The 27,996-nt window shown below is 37.8% G+C and overlaps 1 protein-coding gene and 1 pseudogene across 2 annotated transcripts in view; both read left to right on the top strand.

The window, feature by feature from the left end:
- Positions 1-27,996, top strand: part of AK9 (adenylate kinase 9) — a 115,661-nt gene that overhangs the window by 50,846 nt on the left and 36,819 nt on the right. Inside the window, exons 17-26 of one of the 2 annotated variants that reach the window (XM_037065033.1) lie at positions 125-281; positions 1,316-1,430; positions 4,249-4,325; positions 7,091-7,249; positions 9,676-9,762; positions 10,228-10,428; positions 11,481-11,602; positions 24,335-24,547; positions 25,834-26,097; positions 27,025-27,149. In XM_037065033.1, coding sequence (XP_036920928.1) covers positions 125-281; positions 1,316-1,430; positions 4,249-4,325; positions 7,091-7,249; positions 9,676-9,762; positions 10,228-10,428; positions 11,481-11,602; positions 24,335-24,547; positions 25,834-26,097; positions 27,025-27,149 — 1,520 coding nt within the window. Of the gene's footprint in view, positions 1-124; positions 282-1,315; positions 1,431-4,248; positions 4,326-7,090; positions 7,250-9,675; positions 9,763-10,227; positions 10,429-11,480; positions 11,603-24,334; positions 24,548-25,833; positions 26,098-27,024; positions 27,150-27,996 lie in introns of those variants that run through there. The other variant, XR_005069260.1, reaches the window with a different exon arrangement.
- Positions 22,500-23,038, top strand: LOC119000167 (chromobox protein homolog 3-like; annotated as a pseudogene).

Raw genomic sequence — 27,996 nt, 5'->3', positions numbered from 1 at the left:
TTCTTCTGAAAGTCAGAAGAACTCAGAAAACAGTTGATTAAGGTTCACATAAGTGATATATGGTGGTAGCATCCTTGACTCATCTAGCTATGATGGTAGTATCAGTGTGTCAATTTTTTTACAGGTAGTCAAAGAAAACAAGAAGAGGTTTTCTGGTGTCCCAAGATATGGAGGATGGGTACTGGACAACTGCCCTGTTACAAAAGAGCTGTGGACAGCCTTAATCGAGAAAGGAATTACACCAGATTTAGTAATCTGTTTGTCAGATATGGAAAACAATGGTTGGTAAATATTTATCATGTCAATTTGAAACTGAAGTGGGGTTTTTTTTTTTTTTTTAAATATTTTATTTATTTATCTTTAGAGGGGAAGGGAAGGAGAGAGGGAGAGAAGTATCAATGTATGGTTGCCTCTGGTGTGTCCCCTGCCGGGGAACTGGCCTGCAACCCAGGCATGTGCCCTGACTGAGAATCAAACTGTGATACTCTGGTTCGCAGGCCCGCGCTCAATCCACTGAGCTACACCAGCCAGGGCTGAAACTGAAGTTTTTTTATTGCTGATAATAGTTTTAGTTAAAATATAAAATGGAAAGTGTTCTACCCTTACTAGGGACAAATACCACCCCAACAATTCCTTTACAACCTAAAGGTGTACAGATGAGGCATCCATCCACCTAGTGGGTGGCCAGAATAATGTGCTAGAGCACTGGGTGTTCCAGCAGGCCCTTATAATTACTCTTTGGAGCTAGAATTCAACACCTCCTCTCTCAGTCAGCACTGTAAATCCTAAATGAAATATGTATAAGGCTGTATAATAGTCTTTGTTCACCTCAAATGAGACATATTAAGTACATCAAGATAGCAGAACTCAATTTTTATTTTTTTGTCACTTTGTACAAAGCTACAATAATCCAAACAGTATAGTACTGGCAGAAAAACAAATGAATAGGCCAATGGACAGAGAATAGAGAACTCAGAAATAAACCCATGTCCATGTGGCCAACTAATCTTTGACAAGTGGGCCAAGAATATATTGCCATTTTGCAGTTTAGGGAAATATACTTGAAAAGAGTTACTGGGGAAATATTCTGCATTTTTCATGTTTTAGTAATTTTTGACATGTGAATATATACCTTTTAAAAAGGATTAAGATGGTCTCTTAATATTTTAAAGAATCTGGGCTATATTTAAATAAATGCTTAAAGGAAAATAGATTTGGATTTAGGAAGAATTAAATTTTTTAAATTTTCAAAATGTATCTTACTGTACTTTATAGAACTTCAAAATTAATATTATTCTCTTTATCTGCATTTCAGGAAAATATTTACTTAATAGACTGTACTTGGAGAATAAGCCTGAAATTGACTCTAAAATATTAGAAAGATTATTAGATGAACTACAAAAGAAAAAAATAGAGGAAGAAGCAGCAAGGTAAAATCTGCCTGAAATATTAAAACAGGTTAATAAATCTTTTATGAAGCTGTTAAATATCTACTTACAATTTGTATTTATTAAACCTCTTTAATATCAAAATGGTGGTCTAACCAATCCAACTCTAATTAATTCTAAGAAAAACAGTAATTTCACAATCTCTATATTCTAGAATCTCTAAAGGAGAGTTGTGGATGTTTTCACAGTCCCAAACTAAATTTATTCTAAATCAAACATCTACTCTCAAAAGGCACCGTAAGAAAAAATGAGCACAGATAAGATTTTTTTTCTTTTTACCATATTTATCTATGACTTAAACAATTTTCCTAACTAGAATTCACAAAGTGAAGAAATAATATGATAAAAGTAAATAAAAATATACTGTGTGATATAACTAAAATGGTAGAGAAAGAAAATATTTATTAAAAATTAAAATATGGCCCTGGCCCTGGCTGCTGTAGCTCAGTGGATTGAGCGCAGGCCTGCGAACCAGAGGATCGTGGTTCGATTCCCCATCAGGGCACATGCCTGGGTTGCAGGCCGGTTCCCTGCAGGCCAACTCCCAGCAGGGGACACACAAAAGGCAACCATACATTGATGTTTCTCTCCCTCTCTCCTTCCCCTTCCCCTCTAAAGATAAATAAATAAATAAAATCTTTAAAAAAATTAAAAATAAAATAAAATAAAATATGGCCCTGGCCAGTGGAACTCAGTTGGTTATAGAATCGTCCCATAACCGAGAGGTTGTGGGTTCAATTTCCCATCAGGGCACATACCTAGGTTACAGGTTCCATCCCCTGTACAATCCGAGTCCAGGCATGTATGGGAGGCAGCTGGTCATTACTTCTCTCTGACATCAGTGTTTCTCTCTCTCCTTTCCTCTTTCTCTCAAAGTAAATGAAAAAAAGGTCCTCAGGTGAGGATTAAAAAAATTAAAATGTGTATGCTTTTGACCTAGAAAGTATATCTAGAACTTTAGCCCTCAGGAATCAGTATGTTGATGTAGAAGAGAATATGTATAAGAATGTTAACATTCTAACTGTGTGAGGTCCCAAGGTGTCTGTCTACTTTAAAGGGGGCTGAGGTGTCATTGTCCTATGTGAAATGTTTCTTGTATCATTTTCAATAAATGCCTCTATTTTCCATTAAAAAAGAATGTTAACATTCTTGTTAAAATAACTGCATCTTTAAAAAATAATATCAAAAAAACTATACCAAGTATTCAGTGGGGACCAGTGAAGTAAAGTGGAGCCCATTCATGTCAGCAGCACACTCTGGGACAGTCCTCCTAAGACCATTCTGTAGGCCTGTCATTCTCTTCCAGTCGTCATTCTTTGGGTTCTAGTTACACATATTCCTTCAAAAAACATTACCACACCTCTTCTCCCAACAGGTATGTTTCTTATTAATAGGGGCTGTTCTTTTACTGTATGCCAAATCCTGCCATCCAGCCTGAAGTATTGGTATAATTCAAGTTCTCTTTGTTCATAACCAGACCTCTGCGATGACTAGGTCTTGTTTCCACACTCTTTTCCCATTTTGACTGTGTGTGAATTGTCAGTTCGAATAGGACTCTTGTGAGACTCACCTTATCCAAAACTTAGATAAAGTATGCTGCTGATAAGAATCTGAGACCTGACAAGAATGAGGCAGGATTCTGCTGCCCGTCATGAGATCCTTAGATAAACCACTTGGATAGATGAGCCAAAGACTAATGGTGATGACAGAAATTATCCTGCTTTTGACTGGCACATTTGGAAGCTGATGCTGGAAAAGCTATAGAATTCTGCATGTCTTTAGATATTTGGGCCAAGATGGAATTCTTAAAAAAAAATTGTTTATTCATTTTCCAAGAGGAGAAGAGGGAGAAAAGAGGGAGAGAAACATCAATGTGTGGTTGCCTAACCCAAAACCCAGCCATGTGCCCTAGACAGGGAATCAAACCAGTGACCCCTTGGTTCACAGGCTGGCACTCAATCCACTGAGCCACATCAACCAGGGCCTAAAATGGAATTCTTAATCCTGTTAACTTTATCTCTTTTCTAAAAAACTTACAAGGCCTTTACTTGAGACTTTGACTTTTTTTGGTTTTGGTTCCATTTCAGATTTTATTTCTTATAATGCCATCATCTAGATAACTATTATTAATAATTTGATTAGTTTTCTTCTAGTCTTTTAATAATTTATATTCACTTTAAAAACAAAATTAAGCCCTGGCTGGTGTAGCTCAGTGGATTGAGCGCGGGCCTGTGAACCAGATGATCGCGGTTCGATTCCCAGTCAGGGCACATGCTTGGGTTGCAGGCCAGTTTCCGGCAGGGGCCAGTTCCCTGCAGGGGATGCACGAGAAGCAACCATACATTGATGTTTCTTTCCTCTCTCCTTCCCTTCCCCTCTAAAAAGATAAATAAATAAAATATTTTAAAAAAATTAAAATTGTATTATACATAGGTCTATATTATACTTTTCACTTAAGATTATATTGTGAACATTTCTTAATTAATTGGAAGAAAAAAGGTACAATTTTTTTCATTTGCCTTTTTAACTTGTAGTTAGACAATCTTTTACTAATTTTCACAGGTTTTCTAATAAAATAGCCACAGCTTTACAAAGTGTAACATTCCAAATTTTCTTCAGAAAAAAACCCTGAAAATTAACTGGCCTTAATAAGAGTGAATTAAATATTTATATTGTGAAGTAAAAAATATTATGACTATTATGAACAATGTACTGTTTATTATTACCATTCTAAGCCTTAAATTATATAATTTTGTGAATTTCCAAAGATAATTAAATTTTGAACTTTATTTTGTTTCAGAAAAACCAAAGAGGAGGCATTGAGACTAGAAAAAGAAAATGACGGGCTGTTGGACACTCTGGATATGAAAAGAAAAGGCAAACACAGATCGATATGACTAATAATATATCATTTAATTTTGTATTATTATTGCCAGCAACTATAGTATTTCAGTGAATTATAGACAGTGTTACCATATTTCTTCATTTTCCCATGAGAGTCCAGGTTTATGGCCATAGTTCAAAACTATTTATTTGACCTCCTTTCACTCTCAATTTGGGTAATAAATTATATGGTCACTGGAGTAATGGACCATAGGAAAAAGACTCCCGGCACAGATACTTACTCCTGCACCCTCAAAGCAGCGTGCACAGCAGGGCAGTGTGAGCAGCATGCCTTCTCATGGTTGCCCTGGCCATGGGTGATGTGTGGCTATTGGGATTACTTCCATTAGAAAGGTGTTGCAGAAGTTGATAAAACGGTCAAGCTCTTACTATACGCATTGTATTTGCACGTAAACTTCCAATCTACATTATAGAAGAACTTACCCTACAAACTTCTTTTAAGACTCGAGTTCTTAACCTGGGGGTCCATGGATAAATTCAGGGATCTATGAACTTGGATGAAAAAATAATTACAACTTTATTTTAACTGATCTTTCATTAAAATGTAGTGCTTCCTTCAACTAATAATTCATATAGGCAACAAACCACAGTAGTATTAGCAATAATTTAACTTTGTCACCAATAAAAATGAAGATACCACATTACAGTTTTATGTATCTTGTGTGTGTTTATCGCTATTTCCAAATTATGGTCATTATTAAACCAGGTGCTGGTTCTTGTACAATGCATTAGTAAAGATACACAAATTTCCTGTAGCACAGAATTTTGTATGATGTATTGAAGACTGTATTTGAATGTAATTGGCTTCTTATGTATTTTGTTTTATAAGATCAAAAGCATTATTCTAAAATGGGATTCGTATGTTTTATCAGACTACCAAAGGAATCCATTCCTCAAAAGAAGAAAGAGTATCTGTTTCAGTTTTCCATTGCTGGGCAAAAAGCCGCCACAACACTGTAAACCTCCATTTTTAGTGTGCACCCAATTCTGTTAGTCAGGAATTTGGGCGGGGCTTATCTCTGCTCCTGAAGGATCTCAGTGGTCACTTTAAGTAGCCACCTTGGAAGTGGGTCCTCTGGCCCTGTGAAGGCTTCAGATGACTGTGGCCTGATTAACATCTTTATGATGACTTCATGGGAGACCCAGAGCCAGAGTCACCAACAAGCCATGCCCGAGTTCCTGACCCCAGAAGCTACAAATATAATATGTGATCATTGGGGTTTTTTTTGGGGGGGGGACGGATTAACATTTGATGTGATTATTGTTGTTTTAAACACTAAGGTTTTGGGTCATTTATTATGAAGCAGTAGATAATTATATAACACATACTAGTCAAAATCACAGATAGTAAAGGATCTTAGAACACTTTTCAATCCATTCCTGACTTATATGGTACTCAGATTACTCACTAGGGTTCTTGGAAAAAGTAGTAGAACTTTTTACCTTTTTTTTTTAAACCAAAAAAGATATTTAGTAAAAGACATTTTGAGTTTCTGGTGTAGAGCACAGAACTGCATCCCAAACCCTAGTAGGTTTCAGCAAATTCTGCTTCTTCCTCTGTGCAACACCATGAAATTCTCTGTATAACACTGAAGATTCACCACATTCCAAGTCACATGCTTGGATGCCACGTGCTCTACAGTCCTGGTCAGACCTCGAGATGTAAGGACACTTCAGGATGCTTTCATCTGGGGACTTAATCACCCAGATTTCTATTAAAATTCAGGCACCAGAGGTATCACTCACCACTAGAACGTGATTCTTGCAAAGGTACTCACTGAGAGGAAAGAATTTCCACAACAATCCAGAAATCAAGTTCATTTATTTATTTTCACATCATCTTTGCCAAGAAATTACCTTCATTTTCAGTAATTTCATAAATCTATTAAAGGAATTGAGAAGATGGATTTTCTGACTCCATAACTCACCCCATATTCTTCCAGAAAGATTTCCATGCATGTATTTCTGTTCATCAGCAACTACATGGTCATCAGCAAATATTGAAAATGTGAAGTTATGCTTTTAAAATTTCCACTCAATGTATTGATTAACCACTCTGTTATTCATTATTAGCTATAAGAAAATACAGAGTCTAGCCTGGTAATACCCAATAGAAATATCATGCAAGCCATATATGTAACTTTAAATTTTCTAATAGCCACATAAAAAGTAAGAAGAAACAGTGAAATGAATTTTATGTAATATAGTGTATCCAAATTACTATTTTAACATGTAATAAATGCAAGAATTATCAATATATTTTACATTCACTTTTCCATACTAAAGCTTTGAAATCCATTGTATGTTTTGTACTTACATCACATCTCATGATAGCCACATTTCAAGTGTTCAATAGCCACATATTGTAGTGGCCATGTATCAGATGGTGCAGGTCTACCCATCCCCTTATTGAAGGGACATTTGAGATGTTTTCAGTTTCTTACTGTTAGAATATTTGGGGCTGCTAAAACCATTTCCTCTTTTAAATGAACCCTTAGGCTGGTTGCTCCTGTAGAACCCTGAGTATATGATGAGAATCCTTTACCACTACATTTTAATAGGTAAAATATATAGAAAATCTCTCTCTCTCTCCCTCATTAAACCTCATCCCCCAGGAGGCCAGGGGACCACTCTTGATTCTTTGTTTGGGTTTCAGCACTTATTAGAGTGCCTAGCCCCCAATTAGTATTTGCTGACTTAACCTGAATGGCAATTTACTACTTCTCATTTTTTTCTAGAAGTGGAAGAGACTGACCCTGATGCTGATGAGGAGATTGAAGGTGAGGAGCTTGATGTTCCTGAAGAGTCTGAAGCCCTTGAGGTAGCTGAGGAGACCGAGGGCTTCTTACCTGAGGAGTCTGAAGTGTCCGAGATGCCCGAAACAGAATCTGAATCAGGTCAGACTTTATTGACAGCCGTGCCCTTAATTCTGCTCATGTCCATTGCTGTGTTTGTGTGTGCATGTGTGTGTATATGTTAAGCAAATGGAAACAGGCTAACAATGGAGAATAAGTGCCCAAGGAACAGCCATAACATCCAAACCTCATTATTCTGAATCCCATGATTTGGAATGCTGAGCTGATTCTGCTCTGCCCTAGCTCAGTACTCAGGGACAGGCCTGTCTACATCGTTTGTGGGGCATGTTGTTTAAAAAGCAGGAGAGAAATGCCATTAAAGGTACTAAATGTAAAGCTTTTTCTTTTCTTCCATAATCTCTCTCACAAGTTGTCATGTATTGATTTTTATTTGTTATTTAATGTCATTCTGAGTAAAGAAAAATTAAAAATTTAAATTATTAGCATGAATTTCACCATTCATCTTTATATTGTACAATACCATTTTTAAATAAAAATATAAGAGTATTTAACTCATATAAAGAATCACTGAAATTGTCCTTGGCTCTGTGGCTCAGTGGATTGAGCACTGGCCTGTGAACCAAAGGGTCACTGGTTTGATTCCCAGTCAGGGCACATGCCTGGGTTGCAGGCCAGGTCCCCCCTAGGGAGTGCACAAGAGGCCACCACACATTGATGTTTCTCTCCCTCTCTTTCTCCATCCCTGTCCCTCTGTCTAAAAATAAATAAATAAAATCTTTTAAAAAGATCACTGAAATTAACACAGTTCATATTTTACAGCCCATACACACATAGGTATTTCATTCTTACTGTAATACTGGTAAGTTTTGTGCACAAAACTAACTCAGCCTTTTATTTCACTTCTTAATATGCATATATTCTACCAACACTCTCTACTTTTAACTTCCTGATGAGTAAAGAAAGACTGAAAGGAAAAGGAACACTGGGTTGCCCTATCTTTTCTTTCATTCTATATCATCATTTTCAGCCTAAGTGTTTACTACAGGAAATTGATGTGAATAAGAGAGGCTGTGGGGGTTCCTTGGTCATTCATGTCTCTCTGAATGCTATCACCTTCTTCCTGCATCTGAAGCAAACCCTAGTTCAAAAGGAAAGCATGGTTGCTCGTGTTTGTCAGCATCTTTGCTTGCCTGCCCTCACCACTCAGTCATACATACTCCCACACATCTTGGGTTCTCTGGAATTCTATAGTCATGGTGGGCCATCAGGAACTCTCATAAGAGTGAGATGACGAGGACTGGCTAACCCATATTGTACCTATCTCTGCTCATATGCATGCTCTATTGTCCCTTTGGGGCCCCTTTGGATTTTAATTACAAAACGAAGTTCAAAGATAAAATTATTAAAATTTTCAAATTGACAACCACAGAGCATTACAGTAAGTGTGGGGCCATCCTGAGTGAGAGACTATACAACTGCACAGGTCACACACACATGGAGCCAGCCCTGCTGCAGAGGTGGGTGGGGCAGGGCAAGGAGGAGTCTTTGGACGAGGAAAGCAACTCTCCAGACTGGGGAGTGAGCTTAAAGCAGCAAGATGGGATACCCAACCATGGTGGGAGTGAGGCTCATAAATGCTTCCAAGCACAGGTACTATTGGATTAGAAACTAGTGCTATGAACTAAAGGTCTTCAAATACCTGCAGCCAAATCCAGCCTGGGGTAACTAGGAACCTGCTGTCACCTGGTAAAAGAAACAGGACTAATGGGAATTTTCACACTGAGAAATCTCAGGTTCAACATAGATCATTTTTATCACATGGATTGGCATTAACTTCACGGGACAATCACATCCCTTGTGCCCCGCAGAGGAGCTAGCAGGATAAAACACCCAGTCTCCTTTGAAGAGTCCCACACCTGCACTGACTTCTGCTCCCACTCAGAGGCTTCAGCATTTTCTTCAGTACAGTTAGGCTGACTCTTCTCCTACCCACCTGCCTTGTGCAAGAAGACAGGCCATAAAATATCAAAAACAAATAAGTAAATAGAAATTCATTAAATATGACACATCAAACATTAAACCAGAGGGCTCTAGTGTCCACAGTATCTCACAGTAATGTTACAGGTCTAGGAGATTATTTAGTTTTATTGCTTTTTATCTCCCTACTGTTTCTCCCAGGGAACTTTCTTGGGATGATCTAAAGCCAGCCTCCTGTTCCATTTAGGGTCAGCTCTAGTTCAATGCTGTAGACATACATGACTGTTACCAGTCAGAATTGAATGTATCATGTGTCAGATATTATTCTGGTCATTGTCCTTTAGTATATTTAAGAATATTCTTCATTTTCTGTCTTATATTATTAGGTATTTTTATGCCTATACTTTTTCTTTTCTAACCGGAACTATAGTTTCAGTTACACATAATGTATACAATTTAAACTGTGTTTTGAAATTTTCTTTGTGCTGAAACTTTCATAAATTCAAACACTATTATATTTCTTTTCTAAGTATCTGAGCCTACGGAGGAAACTACAGTTGGAACAGAAATTCCAAAAGAACCCAAAGAGGGCCTGGAAGCTAAATTACCTGAAACAGGTGAGCATGTAAAATAAAAGGAGTTAGTGCATAAAAGTGCTTTTTGTAGTCTCCTACAAAGGGTGTGGTCCCTTGTTTAGGCACAGCACGGACTTCCTGCTTATTTCTTTTTGCATCGTATGCCAGCTGATGCGTTGTACTAATGTAGCTTATTACACTAAAAGTGTATCTGTCCAGCTTATAACACTTTTTATCAAGTTTTATACATTTTATCAACAGTTAAAGATGCCATATGAAATACATATTAATTATCCAAGTAATTTTATTAATACATAATAATTCATCTAGCCAATATAAGAAATTGAAGCATGATTAAAAATGAATTTATGAATGTACATTATTGTTGAGAACAACATATTTCTTTCATATGTTTTAAAAATATGAAGTACAAACCATTTTGGCAGTGTGGGTGAAATACCTTATTTGAAGCCTCTTTTTTTCTTTCCTTTAACCTTTACTTAAAAGTTGAACTACCCGAGTTTCCTGAAGACGCTTATCCTGATGTTCCTGAAATGGAACCTGTTAAAGAGAAGATAAAGTCTTTCATCACCACGTGGAAATCTCTAGAACGAACATTCACTGACTCTTCCATTCAAATTTTCCACTTGGAGATTGCTGGCAAAACTCCAGAGGAACTACTTCAAAAAGCAGTCGAGACAATGGAAAGTAAGGGCTGCAGTCCTAACATTTACTGTCCAGAGCAAGAGACATTATTAAAAGCACTTGCCAGTGTACAGCCTTCCTGATGCTCCACAGAGTAACATTCGATACACCGAGGGGTAATGTGTGAAGTGTTTAACGACTCTCGTAGCACAGGCACCCGCCAGTCAGAACAGTCAAGGTTCACAAACAGCACTGGCCAGTTGTCAGTTGTCGCTTAAAGAATTTCTAAAGGCCAATTTGCATACACATTTATAGTAAGAGATCAGTACACTGCAGTTAATTTTCCTAACCTTAGACTACTGCAATATTGGGTTGGGCAAAACGTTCATTTGGTTTATTCCATAAGATGGCTCTAGTAGTACTTAGTTGTCTTTAACTTCATTAGAAACAATTTTGTTAGGTTCTATTGTGACAGCTGTCATATCAGCATGCATTTAAAAAAAACATCAATATTGGTGAATTTTTTTTAAATAATTTTTTTATTTAATTCTTGTTCAAGTACAGCTTTCTGTCTTATATTCCCAACCCTGCCCGTCCCCCGCCCCATGCTCCCCACCTCTCTCCCATAATATTGGTGAATTTTTTGTGTAGCTATTTTACTATTGAAGGTGGAAGAAAACAGCAGTATTTTTGGCATATTATGCTTTATTATTTCAAGAAAGGTAAAAATGCAGCTGAAGTGCAAAAAAAACTTTATGCACTGTATGGAGAAGGTGCTGTGACTGACCAAACGTGTGAAAAGTAATTTGTGAAGTTCATGCTGGAGATTTCTGACACCACTCCACGGTCCTGTAGGACAGTTGAAGTTGATAGTGATCAAATCAAGACATTAACTGAGAATAATCCACATTATACCACGTGGGAGATAGCTGACACACTCAAAGTGTCCAAATCAGTAAAGTTATTGGTGATAATGAAAATGTGTCTTTTATTTTATGGAAAAAAACTTAGGACTTTCTTGGCCAAACCAATATTGCTAATATCATTTTATTGTAAAAATATCTTTCCAAATGTTTGTTTGCGCCTCCCTCCCTCCCTCCCTCCCTCTTTTACAGGACCTTTCCAGCATGCTGGATGGGAATTAAATTTAGAAGATTATGAGGAAGAAACAGAGGACTTTCATGCTGAAGCAGAGGTTGAGGAGGAGCTGGAAGATGAGGAAGAGGAAGAGGAAGAGGTATGCATCTTTTATTACTGCTGCTTAACATTGGTCACATCACAGTGAGAGTGCACATATCCAGAGTGGGAATTAGCACTCTTGGACCTCAGGAAAATAAGCAGGCCTCGTCAGTTTTATACGGAAAGTAAGGGTTTCCATATAAAAAAGAAAAACATGTTCAAAAAAAATGTGTTCAGCACACTTCGCTTCCACCCCAGCTTCCCTTGATCCCCGAAACTCCAGGGCTGCTTAGGCAGTATGTTACACCCATGAAAAAAGAAAAGGGAAATTGATAAAGAAGTTTTTCATGGACAAATCTATAGATATTAGGGACAGAAGTATTTTTTTTAATTTTTTAATCCTCATCTCAGGATATGTTTTTATTTATCTTTTTTACTGATTTTAGAGAGAGAGAAAGAAACATAGATATGACAGAGAGACGTGAATTGGTTGCCTCCTAGAGTGCCTGCTGGGGAATCGAACCCACAACCTTTCTGGTGTACAAGACAACACTCCATCCAATTGAGCCACCCAACCAGGGAGAAACAAATCTTTTATTAATTTAACATAAGTGGGTGTTTTAAGTAAAATACAGCAATAGCAACTTTGAGAAGTTGCTTGCATGATACTAATGAGTGGTATTTTCAAACAGGAATGACTCATTTTAGCAAACAATCTACCCTTTGTCACAAGAATTTTGATAACTATTCTTAATTGATAGCCACCCAATTCAGGCATCTATCAATAATAAATGAAGAAGTGATTCATTTAATTTTGGGCTTTATGAATGAAACAAAATGAGGTAATAAGTTGGACAAACAGACAGTTCCAATTAAGTTTAAACCCAAATATGTGTATGTCAAACGACAAATGTTATGTACTGTGATTCAGACAACAACTTCCAGTGCTTTATCACTAAGGAGCTGCTGCGAACTTAAGTCAGGTGGCTATTAGATGCAGGTTTTGTCCTTCCTGTATTTAGATTCTCTTCTTTCAATCATCCTTCTTCTGCCATTCTTTCATGTCTTGTTCTGTTCTGCAAAGTCAATGTTGCTTTCTTGTATCTGTGGACAAGTCTCAGGCTGTCTGTAATATTCAAAACATATTTTTAGGTAAGGTCTTCATTGATAACAATGTCCTCTCCTCACTTCCACTCTCCCTAATTTACCACTTCTTCCTGTTATATTAGTTTCCTAAGGATACCATAAGAAAGTGCCAAAACTTACACTCGAGATGGTGGCATAAGTAAACGCAGCTCACATCCTTGCACAAACAGATCAAAATTGCAACTCAAGTATAGAACAACCATCATTTAGAACCATCAGAGATCAAGTTGAATGGAAGTCTGACAACTACAGAATTAAAGAAACCACATCCATCCACAGTGGAAGGAGGGGTTGAGATGCAGAATGGTCTGGTCCCACATCTATGTGTGGTGGATAAAATTTGAGAGGGGTATCTCAGGAGTGAGAGGTCCTGGCCCCACACAAGGCCCCAAGCCCAGGGTTCCAGTGCCAGGAAAATAAGTTCCCACAACTTCTGGCTGCAAAGACCAATGGGCAGTGAGTCAGTGGAAGAAACGTCTGGAGTCCCAAGCAACTCCTCTTAAGCCACACACGAACTTACCCAGACTTACTCCCTCTGAGCTCCAGCACCAGAGTAGCAGCTTTAAAGGTACCAGTAGCATATGGGGAGGAACTGAAGTGTCTGGCATCGAGGAGGGAGCTGGGGGACTGCTTTCTCTCTGCCGGAAAAGTAGGTAGAGGCCATTTTCCATTTTCTGAATGCTCCCTGCACGGAGCCACAGAAACAGTGAGTGCCATATCTGAGACTCTATCAACCTGGCCTGTTTGTCCCCCCCTGGAAATCCCCGGAGGCTCTCTCCCACCCAACTTATAGCTGTTAACTGTGGCTTTTCTATATGAATGGCTGATCTTGACTCATGCTTCACAATTTCTTAAATCTTTTCAAACAAGCAACAGACAGCCTCAGTGAGTCCCCAGGTCCTATACCTCTTGCTAAGTGGCCCCAGGCCCAGCACTAGTAGCAACCAGCCTAGATTTATATCTTGGCTTCATCTAGAATCTCCAAGCCCAGCACAAGTAACCATCTCAGATCGCTTTATAACTCAGACAGGGTGGCCCTGGGCAAAACACAGGTCGGGGCTGACCTTGGCCTACACTACCTGGGAAACCCCAGAGCCAATGTACCCAGTGACAGCTACACACCACATTAGAGCACCACCATCCTGTGCCTGCATAGCTGATCCTCCTCGGAGAGCAGAGGTTCATGGTCAGTGGTCACAGCCAGCCCTTGCAGCTCACTGGCCTGGGTAAATCCCTCCCATTGACCTGATAACATCAATCAAGGCTCAACTACAAGAGGAGGGTGCACTCAGCCCACATGAAAGGCGTGCCTCAAATGCCCAGCTTGGGTGATAGGGGAGGCTGTGCCATTGGATTCTACGGAACACTAACTACATTATTTCTGCTACTGAGACGAAGTGATAGCAACTCTACCTAATACGTAGAAACAAACACAGGGAGGCTGCCAAAATGAGGAGACAGAGAAACATGGCCCAAATGAAAGAACAGATCAAAACTCCAGAGAAAGAACTAAACAATATGGAGATAAGCAATCTGATAGATGCAGAGGTCAAAATACTGATTATAAAGATGCTCAAGGAACTTAGTGAGGACCTCAACAGCATAAAAAAGATCCAGTCAGAAATGAAGGATACACTACTTGAAATAAAGAACTATTTACAGGGAATCAACAGTGGAGCAAATGAAGCCAAGAATCAAATTAATTATTTGGAACATAAAGAAGAAATAAAGAACCAGTCAGACAACAAGATGAAAAAATAATCCAAAAAAACCCCAAAGATAGCATAAGCAGCCTCTGGGACAACTTCAACTGTACCAACATTCACTTTATATGGGTGCCAGAAGCAGAAAAGAAAGATCAAGATATTGGAAACCCACCAGCGTTTGAAAAAATGATGAAAGAAAACTTCCCTGATTTGGTGAAGAAAATACACATGGAAGTGCAGGAAGCACAAAGTCTCCCAAATAAGATGGATGCAAAGAGGCCCACCCTAAGGCACAGCATAATTAAAATGCCAAAGGGTTAAGAAGAAGATACTCTTAAAAGCACGACGAGAAAAGCAGTTAGTTACCCACAGGGGAGTTCCCATAAGACTATCGGCTAATATCTCAAAGGAACTTTGCAAGTTGGAAGCGATTGGGAAGAATATTCAAAGTCATGAAAAGCAGGGACTTACAGCCAAGATTCCTCTACTCAACAAAGCTATCACTTAGAATTAGAGGGCTGGTAAAGAGCTCCACCGACAAGAAAAAGCGAAAGGAGTTCATTATCACCAAACCATTATTTTATGAAATGTTAAAGGGACTTATTTAAGAAAAAGAAGATCAAAACCAGGAACAATAAAATGGCAATAAATACATATCTACCAAAAGTGAATGTAAAAAACAAACTAAGCAAACAAGAAGGACAGATATGAAGAGTGTTTTGATGGTTTCCAGATGGGAGAGGGTGGGGGAGAACAGGCGAAGAGGTGAGGGGACTAAGAAGTACAAATAGGTAGTTACAGAGTAGCAATGGGGATATAAAGTACAGTATAGGAAATAGGGTAGCCAAAGAACTTACATACATGACCCATGGACTTGAACAATGGTGTGGAAATTGCCTGAGGGAATGGGGATAGCTTGGTGGAGGTGACGCAAAGGGGAAAAAATTGGGACAACTGTAAGAACAGTCAATAAAATATAATTTTAAAAAGTAAGACATATACATTGTAAAACACTGAAATGATACAAAATATAGTAAAATTTAAAAAAAGAAAAAGGAAGTGCCACAAACTGAAAGGCTTAAAATAACAGATGTTAATTCCCTCATGGTTCTCGAGGTAAGAATTCTGAAATCAAGGTGTCAGTAGGGCGCTCCGTTTAAGGCTCTAAGGAAAATCTTTCCTGTTGCACCTTCTTGTACCTCCAGACAATCTATAGCTTATAGCTGCTTAACTCCCATCTCTGCCTCTGTCTGAACATGGCCTTCTCTTCTTCTGTCTTCTCTTACAAAGACACTCATCATTGGATTTAGGGACCTCCCAGATAAGTAAATTATACATATCATCTTGAGATCCTTAACTATATCTGCAAAGACACTTTTCTCAAACAAAGCAGGTATCGCTGCCAGAAGTTCTTAGAAATTTTGATCTAGGAGGCAAAAGAACACTATCCTTACATCCACATGGAAAAATAGTGGGAAAGAACTTTGCTTTTCCTGTCTCAGTCGGTTGTCCTGACTAATCACAGTAACTAGAGGACTTAGTGTGACTGAAACCTTGGTAACATGCCCACCTAATGACTGTGAGGTGGGGAGTTACTGTGATCACCTGGTCCACGCAAGCTCCTCAGAATGTAGAAAATGCAGTTCTCCATGAGAAGAGGGAGGAAGGTCATGTTACTAGAAAAAGGGAAGAAATGCGCTATACAGAGAAAAGCAAAAGATGTACACCACATTATAAGAAAAATTCTGGGAAGATATGTATTAAAATCTCAACAGTCTTTCTGGGGAAGATGGAGTGAAAGGGGTTGGATTTGGGGAAGTACCACCTGATGAGATTAGTGGAACAGATACGTAGATCTAACACAAGACCAGAAATAATGCCTGTTCCCACCACCCACTGAGCAGTACTGAATAGGATCTAAGCATCAGGAATGGGGATAATTAAACCTGGAATAGTACACAGCAATAAATAAATAAATAAAAGAACTGCTGATACATGCAACCACCTGGATGAATCTCAAAATAATTATGGTAACAGAAAGAAGCCAGATCAAAAAAAAATCAAAACTATATGATTACATGTGTATAAAGTTCTAGAAAATTCAAGGTAATTTTAGTGACAGAAGACACAGCAGTGGCTGCTTGGGGGGTGGGGCAGGTAGGAGGCAAATAGGGTCTGGAAAGAGGCATGAGAAAATTGTGGTATTGATGAATATGTTCATTATCCTGATTGTGGTGATGATTTCACAGATAAACACATATGAGGGGAGAGCCCCTCAAAAAACAGTATTTATAAAAAATTGTGTATTTATTCCTACATGTTTAAATCTTCAAAGTACTCTCCATTTGGTGAAATACAGTTTTTAAAACATTTTTCCACTGCTCAAAACAGTTTTTGAACTTGTCAATTTTTAAAAATATATTTTATTGATTATGCCATTACAGTTGTCCCATTCCCCCCCTTAATTCCCCTCTACCCTGCATACCCCCTCCCACCCACATTACCCCCATTTAGTTCATGCCCATGTAGAATAAGTTCTTTAGCTTCTGCATTCCCCACACTACTCTTGCCCTCCCCTTGTATATTTTCTACCTATCACCTATGCTACTTATTCTCTGTACCTTCTCCCCCTCTCTCCTTCTCCCACTCCCCTGTTGCTAACCTTCCATGTGATCTCCATTTCTGTGGCTCTACTCCTGTTTTAGGTGTCCACTTAGTTTGCTTTTGTTTTAGGTGTGGTTGTTAATAACTGTGAGTTTGCTGTCCTTTCACTGTTCATATTTTTTATCTTTTTTTTCTTAGATAAGTCCCTTTAACATTTCATATAATAAGGCCTTGGTGATGATGAACTCCTTGAACTTGAGCTTATCTGAGAAGCACTTTATCTGCCCTTCCATTCTAAATGAAAGCTTTGCTGGATAGAGCAATCTTGGATGTAGGTCTTTGGATTTCATGACTTGGAATACTTCTTTACAGCTCCTTCTTGCCTGGAAGGTCTCTTTTGAGAAATCAGCTGACAGTCTGATGAGAAGTCCTTTGTAGGTGACTGTCCCCTTATTTCTTGCTGCTTCTAGAATTCTCTCCTTCATTTTAATCTTGGCTAATGTAATTATGATGTGCCTTGGTGTGTTCCTCCTTGGGTCCAACTTCTTTGGGACTGTCTGAGATTCCTGGACTTCCTGGAATCATCTAATCATCTAATCATCTTCCTTTTTTCATCTAATTTGTAACCAAAATCAACCAATTCTGTTAGCATCCTCATCACCAGTATTTTGAACAGTGCATCTGATAGGTTGGCTATCTCTTGGTCACTTATAAGTATTGGCTCTGGGGCTTTGATTTGTTTTTCTGATTGAGCCCTTTTTGGTCACGTTGCAACTGTTATGTATGAGGGGCGGAGTCTTAGGTGTTCTCCAGGGTGGGGCAACCCAGTCACTGGGTTGTGATGCTGTATGTGGGGTCAGCATCAGAGAGGGAGCAATGGTGCTTGTTCCTCTCTCTCTCAGATTTAGGTTCCCTCTGCTGCTTTCCACCAGCAAATTGGGCCCTTCTGGTGCTGGTTCCTGGGTAGGTGGGCTTGTGTACATTCTAGGACCCTGTGGGTCTCTCCAATGAACTCTCCTGTGAGGCTAGGGAGCCTCTCCTGGCTCTTTGACTCCTGAAAGTTTTTTCAATCGGTACTTTTAGGTTTTATTTCTCGTCAGTGGGGTCCTGGGTTGAGCAGTCTGTCTCACTGCCCGTTTTTTGCCTGGTTTCTCTGTACTCGAATGTGTGTCCATGGTCAGCCAACTACCTTGTGGGCCTCACTGGGTTTGCTCGATTCCTCTCCCCACCTGGTTCTGCTAACCACTGCCTCTTCCTGCCGGGACTCCTCCCCACCAGCAGCCAACTCCTCCCCTTTACTGGTCTGGATGAATGGTTCGTTGTTGTCGGACTTGGGTACAGTTCAATTTTCTGTCTGTTCTGGTTGCATTTTTGTTTCTAAGTCCTTCTTGTCCTTAAATTTCGTTGTGCGAGGAGGCACAGTGTCTCCACCCATGCCTCCATCTTGGCCAGAAGTCTGAACTTGTCAATTCTGATGCCTTTTAGTGCTTCTGCTATTTTTTTGTTTTACTTGTTCCACATCAGAGAAACGTTTTCCTTTGAGTATTTTTTTTTTTACTGGGAAAACAAAAAATGGTAGCTCTGGGCAAGATCTGGTGAGTAGGCAGGGTGGGACATGGGGGTCTTGCTGTTTTTTGTCAAATACTGTTGAACTCTCAGTGTAGTGTGGGCAGGTGTATTATCATGAAATGGGCAAATGAGTTGAAGGAGTCTTCAAAATAAAATTCACTGAAGCCAAATGCAGCCTCTCACAACAATGCCAGCTAGTACACTGATACAGATGAGCTCTTAGAACACACCTAATAGGGGAAGCCTGTACTACAAGGGGCCCACCCTCCAGAAGATAATTCCAGTTTTTTGGGGGGGTCCTTCTTCATAAGTGCATTTATTGAAAAATAAGAAAGCCTAAAAAATTAATTAAGCCTTCAACTCAGGAACCTAGAAAAAAGCACAACAAAAAAAATCAATAGAAATTAGAAAGCAGGAGATTAAATGCAAAATTAGTGAAATAGGAAAGCAAGAGCAAATAAAAACAGTAGACCTAATTTCCAAAAATAAAAAGTTAGTTCACTGGCAACAAAATAGAAAAACTTCCATAAAGTCAAATTAGGTAAAAAGAAGAAGCAATCAAATACACTTGAAAAGAAAAAGTACTGATATATAATTAGATAAAAAGAGGGTTATTTTAAATTACAGGAACTTTATACTAAAACATTAACTTTAAAATAAAGGTGAAATGGATTTTCAAAATATGAGTTACTAAAATTTGCTTAAGAAGAAAGATAAATGCTGAACAAACAAAAATAATAGGAGTCTTAGATTATTTCTAATATACCTTTGTTGGTTAGATAATTCCTATGTTGTTTAAAACCATCCACATCATAGAAAAAGATCAATACTTCCCAGTTCATTATGAAACTTGCATAACCCTGATACAAAAATTAAACAAAAGTAGTACAAGATAACAGTCATGGTGATGTAAAGTGCAGCATAGGAAATACAGTCAATAATACTGTGATAACAGTATATGGTGCCAGTTGGGTACTAGACTTATCAGGGTGATCACTTTGTGAGTTATATAAATGTCTAATCACTTTGTCGTACACCTGAAATTAATATAATATTGTAGGCCAACTGTGATTGAAAAAATAAATCTTAAAATTATATCAAATAATATAAATTTTTTGTAATTTTAAGGCTAGTGCAAGAAAATAGAGATTAGTCTCATTTTTGTACCTTTACCAAAAGTTGTTCATTATATCTTGTTTTGGACAAAAAAGTGAGACATGTAGTAGAGTAATCTTATAAAATATTAGTTTATATTTAAAAAATAATATATTTGTGCCTAAGTATATGTCTATTTTTAGATGTCTATATGTCTCTTATGTATGTTGGTAGGATATACTTAGAAAACAGAGTCTGGAAAAGTACACATAAAATCATTAAGAACGTTTCATTTTTAAACTTTTTTTTATTGCTGTTCAAGTACAATTGTGTCCATTTTCCCCCTACCACTCCCCCGACCCCAGCCATCTTCACTTCCCACCCTTGATCCTACCCACTTTGGAGAATGTTAATATAGTATTTGAGGGGGAAATGTGAGAGAAAAATTTTGTTCTTTATGTATTGCAAGAAGTTTTGAATAATTTTACATAAACATGTATTTTATAACACAGAAACTTCTTTTTAAATGTACTTCCACTGCTTTAAATAAATTGCAATAGGCCTGACTGGTGTGGCTCAGTGGGCTGAGTGTTGCCCTGCAACCTGAAGGGTCGCTGGTTCATTTCCTGGTCAGGGCACATGCCTGGGTTGCAGGCCAGGTCCCTGTTCCGCGGCATGTGAGAGGCAATCTATCCATGTATTGCTCATACATTGATGTTTCTCTCCCTCTCTTTCTCCCTCCCTTCCCCTCTCTCTAAAAATGAGTGAATGAACTCTTTAAGTAAATAAATTGCAAGGATTCTTAAAGGGCTTTACACATAATTTCTTTATTTTTCATAATGAAAATAGGTTACAAATTACCAATGGAATGAAATAAAATATTTTCAAATTATTTGTTTTTTTAAAGGTATTATTTATTTACTCTTAGAGGGGAAGGGAAGCAGAGAGGTAGAGAAACATCAATGTGTGGTTGCCTCTCACACACTTCTTACTGGGGATCTGGCCCACAACCTAGGCATATGCCCTGATAGAAATGGAACCAGAGACCCTTTGGTTGGCAGGCCAGCACTCAATCTGCTGAGCCACATCAACCAGGACTCAAATTATTTGATTACGTATCCACTTAGTAGCAAATAAGCTAATCATGAAGCATCTCACATTTCATTTTCAATAGGTAAGAAGTTGTAACCCTGATTCAGCTGTTACTTCTTAATTTTATTTTAGAAACCAATTCTGCTCCAGAGTATATCCTAGGGGTTTCATTATACCTGTGTCTGTGGAGGGCTGGGTGCAGCTTCATTCTCAGTGCTGCATATTTTCTTTGTGAAAAATAAACAAGCTTGAGATATGAACTTAAAGGGATATGAGAAACTGATTTTTAATTAATTAATTAAAAGGTCAACCCCCTTCTCAGAGCAGCAGCCCAGTGCATGGGTCCAAGGCCCCCTCTTTCTTGGATGTGGCTCAGGCTGGAGGTGTGCAGGGCCAGAGACACCATGGACTTGGGATCAGGAACAGCATGGAGGCAGTGAATAATAGCTCTTCAAGTCTGCAATAAAAAAAATAAATATGGCCCAAATGAAAGAAGAGATCAAAACTCCAGAAAAATAACTGAGTGACAAGGAGATATTAGAAGCAGAGTTCAAAACACTGGTAGTCAAGATGTTAACAGAAATGATTGAGTACAACATGAAATAGAGGAAGAAGTGAAGGCTATACAAAGTGAAATAAAGAAAAATACACAGGGAACCAACAGTGAAGGGAAGGAAACTGGGACTTAAATCAATGATTTGGAGCAGAATGAGGAAATAAACATTTAACAGGAACAGAATGAAGAAACAAGGATTCAAATAAAAATGAGGAGAGGCTGAGGAACCTCTGCAACAAGTTTAAATGTTCCAATATCAGAATCATAGGGGTACCAGAAGGAGAAGAGGAAGACCAAGAAATTGAAAACTTATTTGAAAAAATAATGAAGGAAAGCTTCCCTAATCTGGCGAAGAAAATAGACATGCAAGTCCAGGAAGTTCAGAGAGTCCTAAAGAAGTTGGACCCAAGGAGGAACACACCAAGACACATCATAATTAAAATGCCCCAAGATTAAAGATAAGGAGAAAATCTTAAAAGCAACAAGAGAAAAGGAGAAACTTATTTACAAAGGAGTTTCCATAAGACTATCGGATGACTTCTCAAAAGAAACCTTGCAGGCACGAAGAGGCTGGAAAGAAGTATTCAAAGTCATTAAGGAAAGGAAGGATGTACATCCAAAAATACTTTATCCACCAAAGCTATCGTTTAGAATGGGAGGGCAGATGTCGTGCTTCCCAGATAAGGTAAGTTTAAAAGAGTTCAGCATCACCAAGCCCTCATTATATGAAATGTTAAAGGGACTTATCTAAGAAAAAGAAGATCGAAACTATGAACAGTAAAATGACAACAAACTATCAAACTAACAAACTCACAACTATCAACAACTGAACCCCCAAATAAAAACAAACTAAGCAAACAGCCAAAACAGGAACAGGATCACAGAAATGGGAGATCATGTGGAGAGTTATCAGTGGGGAGGAGGAGAAGGGAAAATGGGGGAAAAGGTACAGGGAATAAAAAGGATAAATGGTAAGTACAAAATGGACAGGGGGAGGTTAAGAATAGTAGGGGAAATGGAGAAGGCAAAGAACTTATATGTATGACTCATGGATATAAATTAAGGGAGGGAGAATGCTGGTGGAAGGGGGTGCAGGGCAGAGGGAGATAAAGGGGGGAGAAAAACGGGACAATGTAATAGTATAATTAACAAAACATATTTAAAAACATTTTAAAAAAACGGCCTCCAATAAAACTACTTTGCAAACATGGGAAAGAAACAGAATGGAAGGCATAAAAAGGTTGAAGAAACAGAGCCTAAAGAATTTGTAGTGGAAAAAGTATTGCACCAACGTGTAGTGAACAGGAAGGTGGAGTATTTCCTGAAGTGGAAGGGATTCACAGATGCTGACAATACTTGGGAACCTGAAGAAATTTAGATTGTCCAGAGTTAATTGAAGCATTTCTTTATTCTCAAAGAGCTGGTAAAGAAAAAGATTGTACAAAAAGAAAGCCTTTATCTGATGATGAATCTGATGATAGCAAATCAATCAAGGGAAGAGATGCTGCTGATAAACCCAGAGGCTTTGTCAGAGGTCTGGATCCTGAAGGGACAACTGGTGCCGCAGACAGCAGTGGAGACTTAATGTTTCTCATGAAATGGGAAGGCTGAGATGAGGCAGACTCGGTGCTGGCGAAAGAGGCAAATATGCAGTGTCTTCAAATTGTAATTGCTTTTTATGAAGATTCTAACTTCGCATTCTTGTTTAGAAGACAAAGCCCAATGACTGTTTGCATTCCTTTTATGTACACTTACATGTATGAAAATCTGGGTCTTGGCTTTTTGATTTATTAGCATGAAGAAATAATTATATTCTAATAAAAATCAAGTTTGAGATGTTTGTTTTGAAGTAGTACTGAGGGAGTAGTTGGTGGGTTGCATCTACAGCACTGGTTACTTTGGAACAAAAGCTTTCTGTAGTTGCTTCCTTCATCAGAAAAGGACATTTGGTACCATGGTATATTCCTTGCTCTACATTAGAGAACAGCTTTTCTAAATGTTGGGGGGAACCTCCATTGTTGTTACTCAGTCAGAATTTGTGCTTAAGTCATATATGCCTAAGGGTCATCGTGGGTTTTTGTTTATTTGGTGGGGATGGTTGGTGTGTATACATACGTAAATGTAAATGGTTTTCCTTTATTTTTTTTAACAAAAACAAAAATAGCATTTCAAAACCATAGATAAGCTCATGTTCCTGGGCTGCCATCATTTTCAGCAACCTAAGAAATAGATCACTTCACATTAAATTGAAATATTTCCTGAAGCTTTAACCTTTGAAATTAAATAGATAACTTGTGATTAATTGGGCAACTTAAATATAATGTAAGCAATTCAAACTGGACAATTTAGAAGCAGCCACATCAGAATCCATACCTACAATTATAAATGCAGGTTGGTGAAAGGAAAATCTCATCACTACCAACAACCTCTCCTCTCAAATGAGAAAACTGGGCAAACCCTAGTGTGTTTTAATCAATCAAGCAAGACTTATTTACAGGTTTCATCTAGTAAGACGTTCCTTTCCAAAAAGTTAAAATCCCTGGGTTGTATTGACTAAAAAGTTATGATCATGAAATGTGTGAGACTTTATACATGGAAACCTAATCAGGTGGTTAGAGACCTTGGCAATTTAGATGTGCTAAAATAAATGAGTTCACAAATTTTGTAATCTGAAGTTTTGACTTGCATGTTTTTACTCCAGATCATTCCTCACATGTAGGATCAGTCTCAGTATTTGGGTTTCTGGTTCAGCAGAAGCCAGGAAAAACAATAACTTGGTAGTAAACAGAATGTTATCCAACTGCATATTGTTTACTTTATTGTAAATACTGGTAAACAGTGGTCAATGAATAGTTTTATATATTTTTAAAGGCCATATAAGAACTGGCCTTTACAAATTGTTTTAAAGATGTATTTTTATGGATTAAATATTATTTAAGAAATATTCTTTTTTAATCCCTTCTTTAGTATTGCATCAAAATACTTTTAAAAATATTCTTCAAATGTTAAAAACTATTTCTAGAATGAAGATAAGACAAAAGAGAAAAAAAGGCATTTGGGAGACTCAAAGCATTTTTGTCCAGTGGTTCTCAAAGAAAACTTCGTCCTCCAACCAGGCAACACAGAAGATGCAGCTAAATATCGAGAAAAGATCTACTACTTTTCAAGTCCTGAGGCTAGAGACAAATTTTTGGCATATCCTCAGGAGTATGTAGCTCATAAAGAACCATTAAAGGTGAAAACTATTTTCCTACTCTAATCATTGATCCTGTGCACTTTTTAGGGACAGACTATATCCGTAACCAGTTAGTCTCTGAGCAGAGCAGTCTGCTGATCATAAGATAGGATTTGGGGGAGGTGTGGGATTCACAGGTTCACGGCCTTCAGTGGGCTACTCAGGTGACACTGCTGTTAACCTGGTTCAACTCTGAGGCATGGTTACAGGGGCAAATTCGTGCCTGATTGCTTGACTCTGAAGAGCAAAGGATGTCACTGATTCGCAAGATTGCAAGAGTATTCCCAGAGGGGGGTTGTCCTTGATCAACTGAACGGCTTTAAAATTGCTTTAAGAAGCTATAGAACAAGCAACCTTTTCCTAAATTTGTGGGAACATTTTTATTTTGACTTGTTTATCACCTTTGGACCAGTTTTCTACCTTCTTTAAAAATATTTATTAAAGCCAAACATGAAAGAACAAATACTGTATGATTGGACTCATACAAGGTAAATTCATAGGGGCAGAAAACAAAAAAGTGGTTGCCGGGGTGGAGAAGAAGAGAGACTAGAAGTTGCTGTTTGTGGGTACAGAGTTCCAGTTTGGGATGATGAAAAAGTTCTGCAGAGAGATGCTCGTGATGGTTGCACAACATTGTTTATGTACTAATGCCACTGAATTGTACACTTACGATGGTTAAAATGGTAAGTTTTACATTGTGTGTATTTTGCCACAATAATAACAATAAAGAAACACACTGTGGCAATATTTTATTCATTCTTTAAAACAAAGCACACACATAGTAATACCACCTTTAAGCAAGTCTTCATTTCTATGTTTTACTTTGTCATCCTCTTCCACATTCTTTCTAGTGTATGAAATATTTTATCTTTTTTCTCTTAACATTATACCATAGAAAGTTTTTGTATTTCTATATAGATGTCATAATGTTTGATCATTTTGACATACCATTTTAACATAAGTTGTCAGATGTTTTTATCATGCTAAAAAGTATCTTTCCATTCTTTTTAAAGAAAAACTTTAAAAAAATTCTATTTTAGCAACTGCCTTTTAGCCTCAGAGATCAAGATGATCTTGTGATTGTTAATGTTCCCTGAGAAGCAACTGTTGATGCAGTGAATCATGTTAATTTGCATCCTAATGTCAAAATGTCCTTGAGTTTGTGAAGTGGTAATTCAGTCTTGGGGGGGGGAGGCAGTTAATTAACCTTTTTTTTAAACTACTCCAAACTGTCTTTTCTTCACTCTCCCTCACCCCACCTTTCCCTGACCCATTCCTCGTGGCAGGCTCCTCCATTAAGAATATGCCTTCTGGGCCCCCATGGCTCTGGCAAGACTGTCTGTGCAAGACAGTTAGCAGAAAAGTTGGGCATCTTTCACATTCAGTTTGAAGAATTTCTCCAAGAAAAACTAATGCTCAAAACTGAAAAGAAAATTGGAACTGAATTTGAAGAAGATGCTGAGGAAGAACAACTTGCAAAACAAGAACTTGAAGAGCTTGCAGTTCAGGCCAATGTCAAGATTGAGGAAGAAAATACAAAGAAGCCAGAAGTAATATTGATACTCTCTTTGTGGATAGTTGTGTTTACTGGTATTATTTTTGGCAAGTAGAATATAAGCAATATAACACTATAAATTTTCTAAGAAAAAGGAAAATATTAGCCCCTAAAAGTCATTGAAGAGTCATCCTCCTCACATGTTAGATACAGATCTTACTGCTGATCTAGAATATAAAATTACCGAGTTCCACGTGGCTCCAATAAAAATCAGAAAAGTTTTCCCTTACAGGAGTGTTGTGTAGCATTTTCTTGGGACTATTTGATATGTCTGACCTAGACTGTAAGGTTTTTCAGTATTGTGTTCCCTGCCTTCATTTATCTTGTGTCATAAAAATCAGCCCCCGTGCCTGTGGGGATTTCAGAATATGAATTCTCATGATGCCTCGTAAGAAAGGTAGTGTGACTCCTAGGTGGCTTCTATCCAGGGTTGTAAAGAGGAAGTTCTTCATTCTGACTCCCCTTTTAACCATTTAGATATGGCTAGACCCTTTGCTTCTCAGAGGATCCCTTGTAAATGATACAGATTGTATTTCAGATGCCCACCTAGCTGGCCCACCCTTTAATCAGGACTAGGTTTAATCATTATAAGATAGATGGCAAAAATCAGTGAAGCCTTACAGGATTGTGATATAAACTGAACAAGATTTTAACAAAAAGTGGTAAGACAGATATCCTGAGTCCATATATGAAAATCAGTTATGCTAATAGCTAGTAACTCCTCTTAGATATGTATAATTTAATATTTAAAACCATATTAAAATTGCCTTAAAGAAAAGAGCACAAATTTTAAAAGGTTTACAAGCAACAGTATAAAAAAAATGTCATGAGAAAAACCAGTCTCATTTTAATCAACTGTGTAATAGAGCATTGTTAATTAATATAAACATTTAAATTTGTTTTGTTTTGTTTTCATATTTAGACTTCAGAAGTACAATTTACAGAAGAAGAGGAAGCAATCAGATTAAATATAATGGAAAATGAACCACTGCCTCCCGAAATTCTTGATGCAATTCTTTCTGAGTGGTGGTTTAAGGAACCAATACGGTATTTTAATTTATATAGGATTATACATTTATAGACTTTAATTTGCCTTTAATACTCAAAAGTTTAAAGTGTAGTCCAACATAAATTTAAGAATTTTCTCCTTTACTCTCATGTAAATTACTGATTCCATACACTAAAATAATTGGGGAATTATTTTTAAAATACTGATGCCAGAGACCCCAACCCAAAACAATTGAATCAAAATCTTTAAGGATGTAAGGTTGGCACACAGGCATTGGTAGTTCTGAGAGCTTTCCAGGTGATTCTAATGTGTAGTTGTGGTTGAGAATCTGTGATCTAAACCCATGACATGCCTTTTAGTAATTACAGTTAAGAACAATTAATAGCTGTCCATAGTGTTATCCTTTAACCAAAAGCCAAGAACAAGCCTGACCCCACACAGGACAAGTCTAAGAATCTCCAGGTCAGCAGAGTTTCAAACTTCACTTTGTTTTCCTAAACCAGAATCTCTTGTGTTGGTTTCCACCAGAAGAAAGTGAAATAATATTCGAAGTACTAATAAGCAAACACTTACATGGAACTTACTATGTGCCAGGTACTGTTCCACTATATTTTATTCACATTAATTTACTTAATCCTTGCTACTACCCTATGGGATGGAACTTTTATTATCTCATTTTGGAGATAAGGAAACTGTATCATAGAGAATTCAAATAACTTGCCAGTCCCGCACTCCTCTGAATATTCTTTCACTCAGTCCCTGGCCTAAAAGAGTGAGGGGAATTATCGATCATCAACTTTAATTGTAATGTCTTGTTCCCTAAATTAGATCAGTATTTGTAGTAAATTTGGGTAGGTTGCCTGCAATAGCAGTCATGAGTTGTTT

The sequence above is a fragment of the Sturnira hondurensis genome, unplaced genomic scaffold, assembly GCF_014824575.4.
Source record: "Sturnira hondurensis isolate 20B ecotype Veracruz unplaced genomic scaffold, ASM1482457v3 Scaffold0015596, whole genome shotgun sequence".
NCBI lineage: Eukaryota > Metazoa > Chordata > Mammalia > Chiroptera > Phyllostomidae > Sturnira > Sturnira hondurensis.
This window is presented reverse-complemented; position numbering and strand designations above follow the sequence as displayed.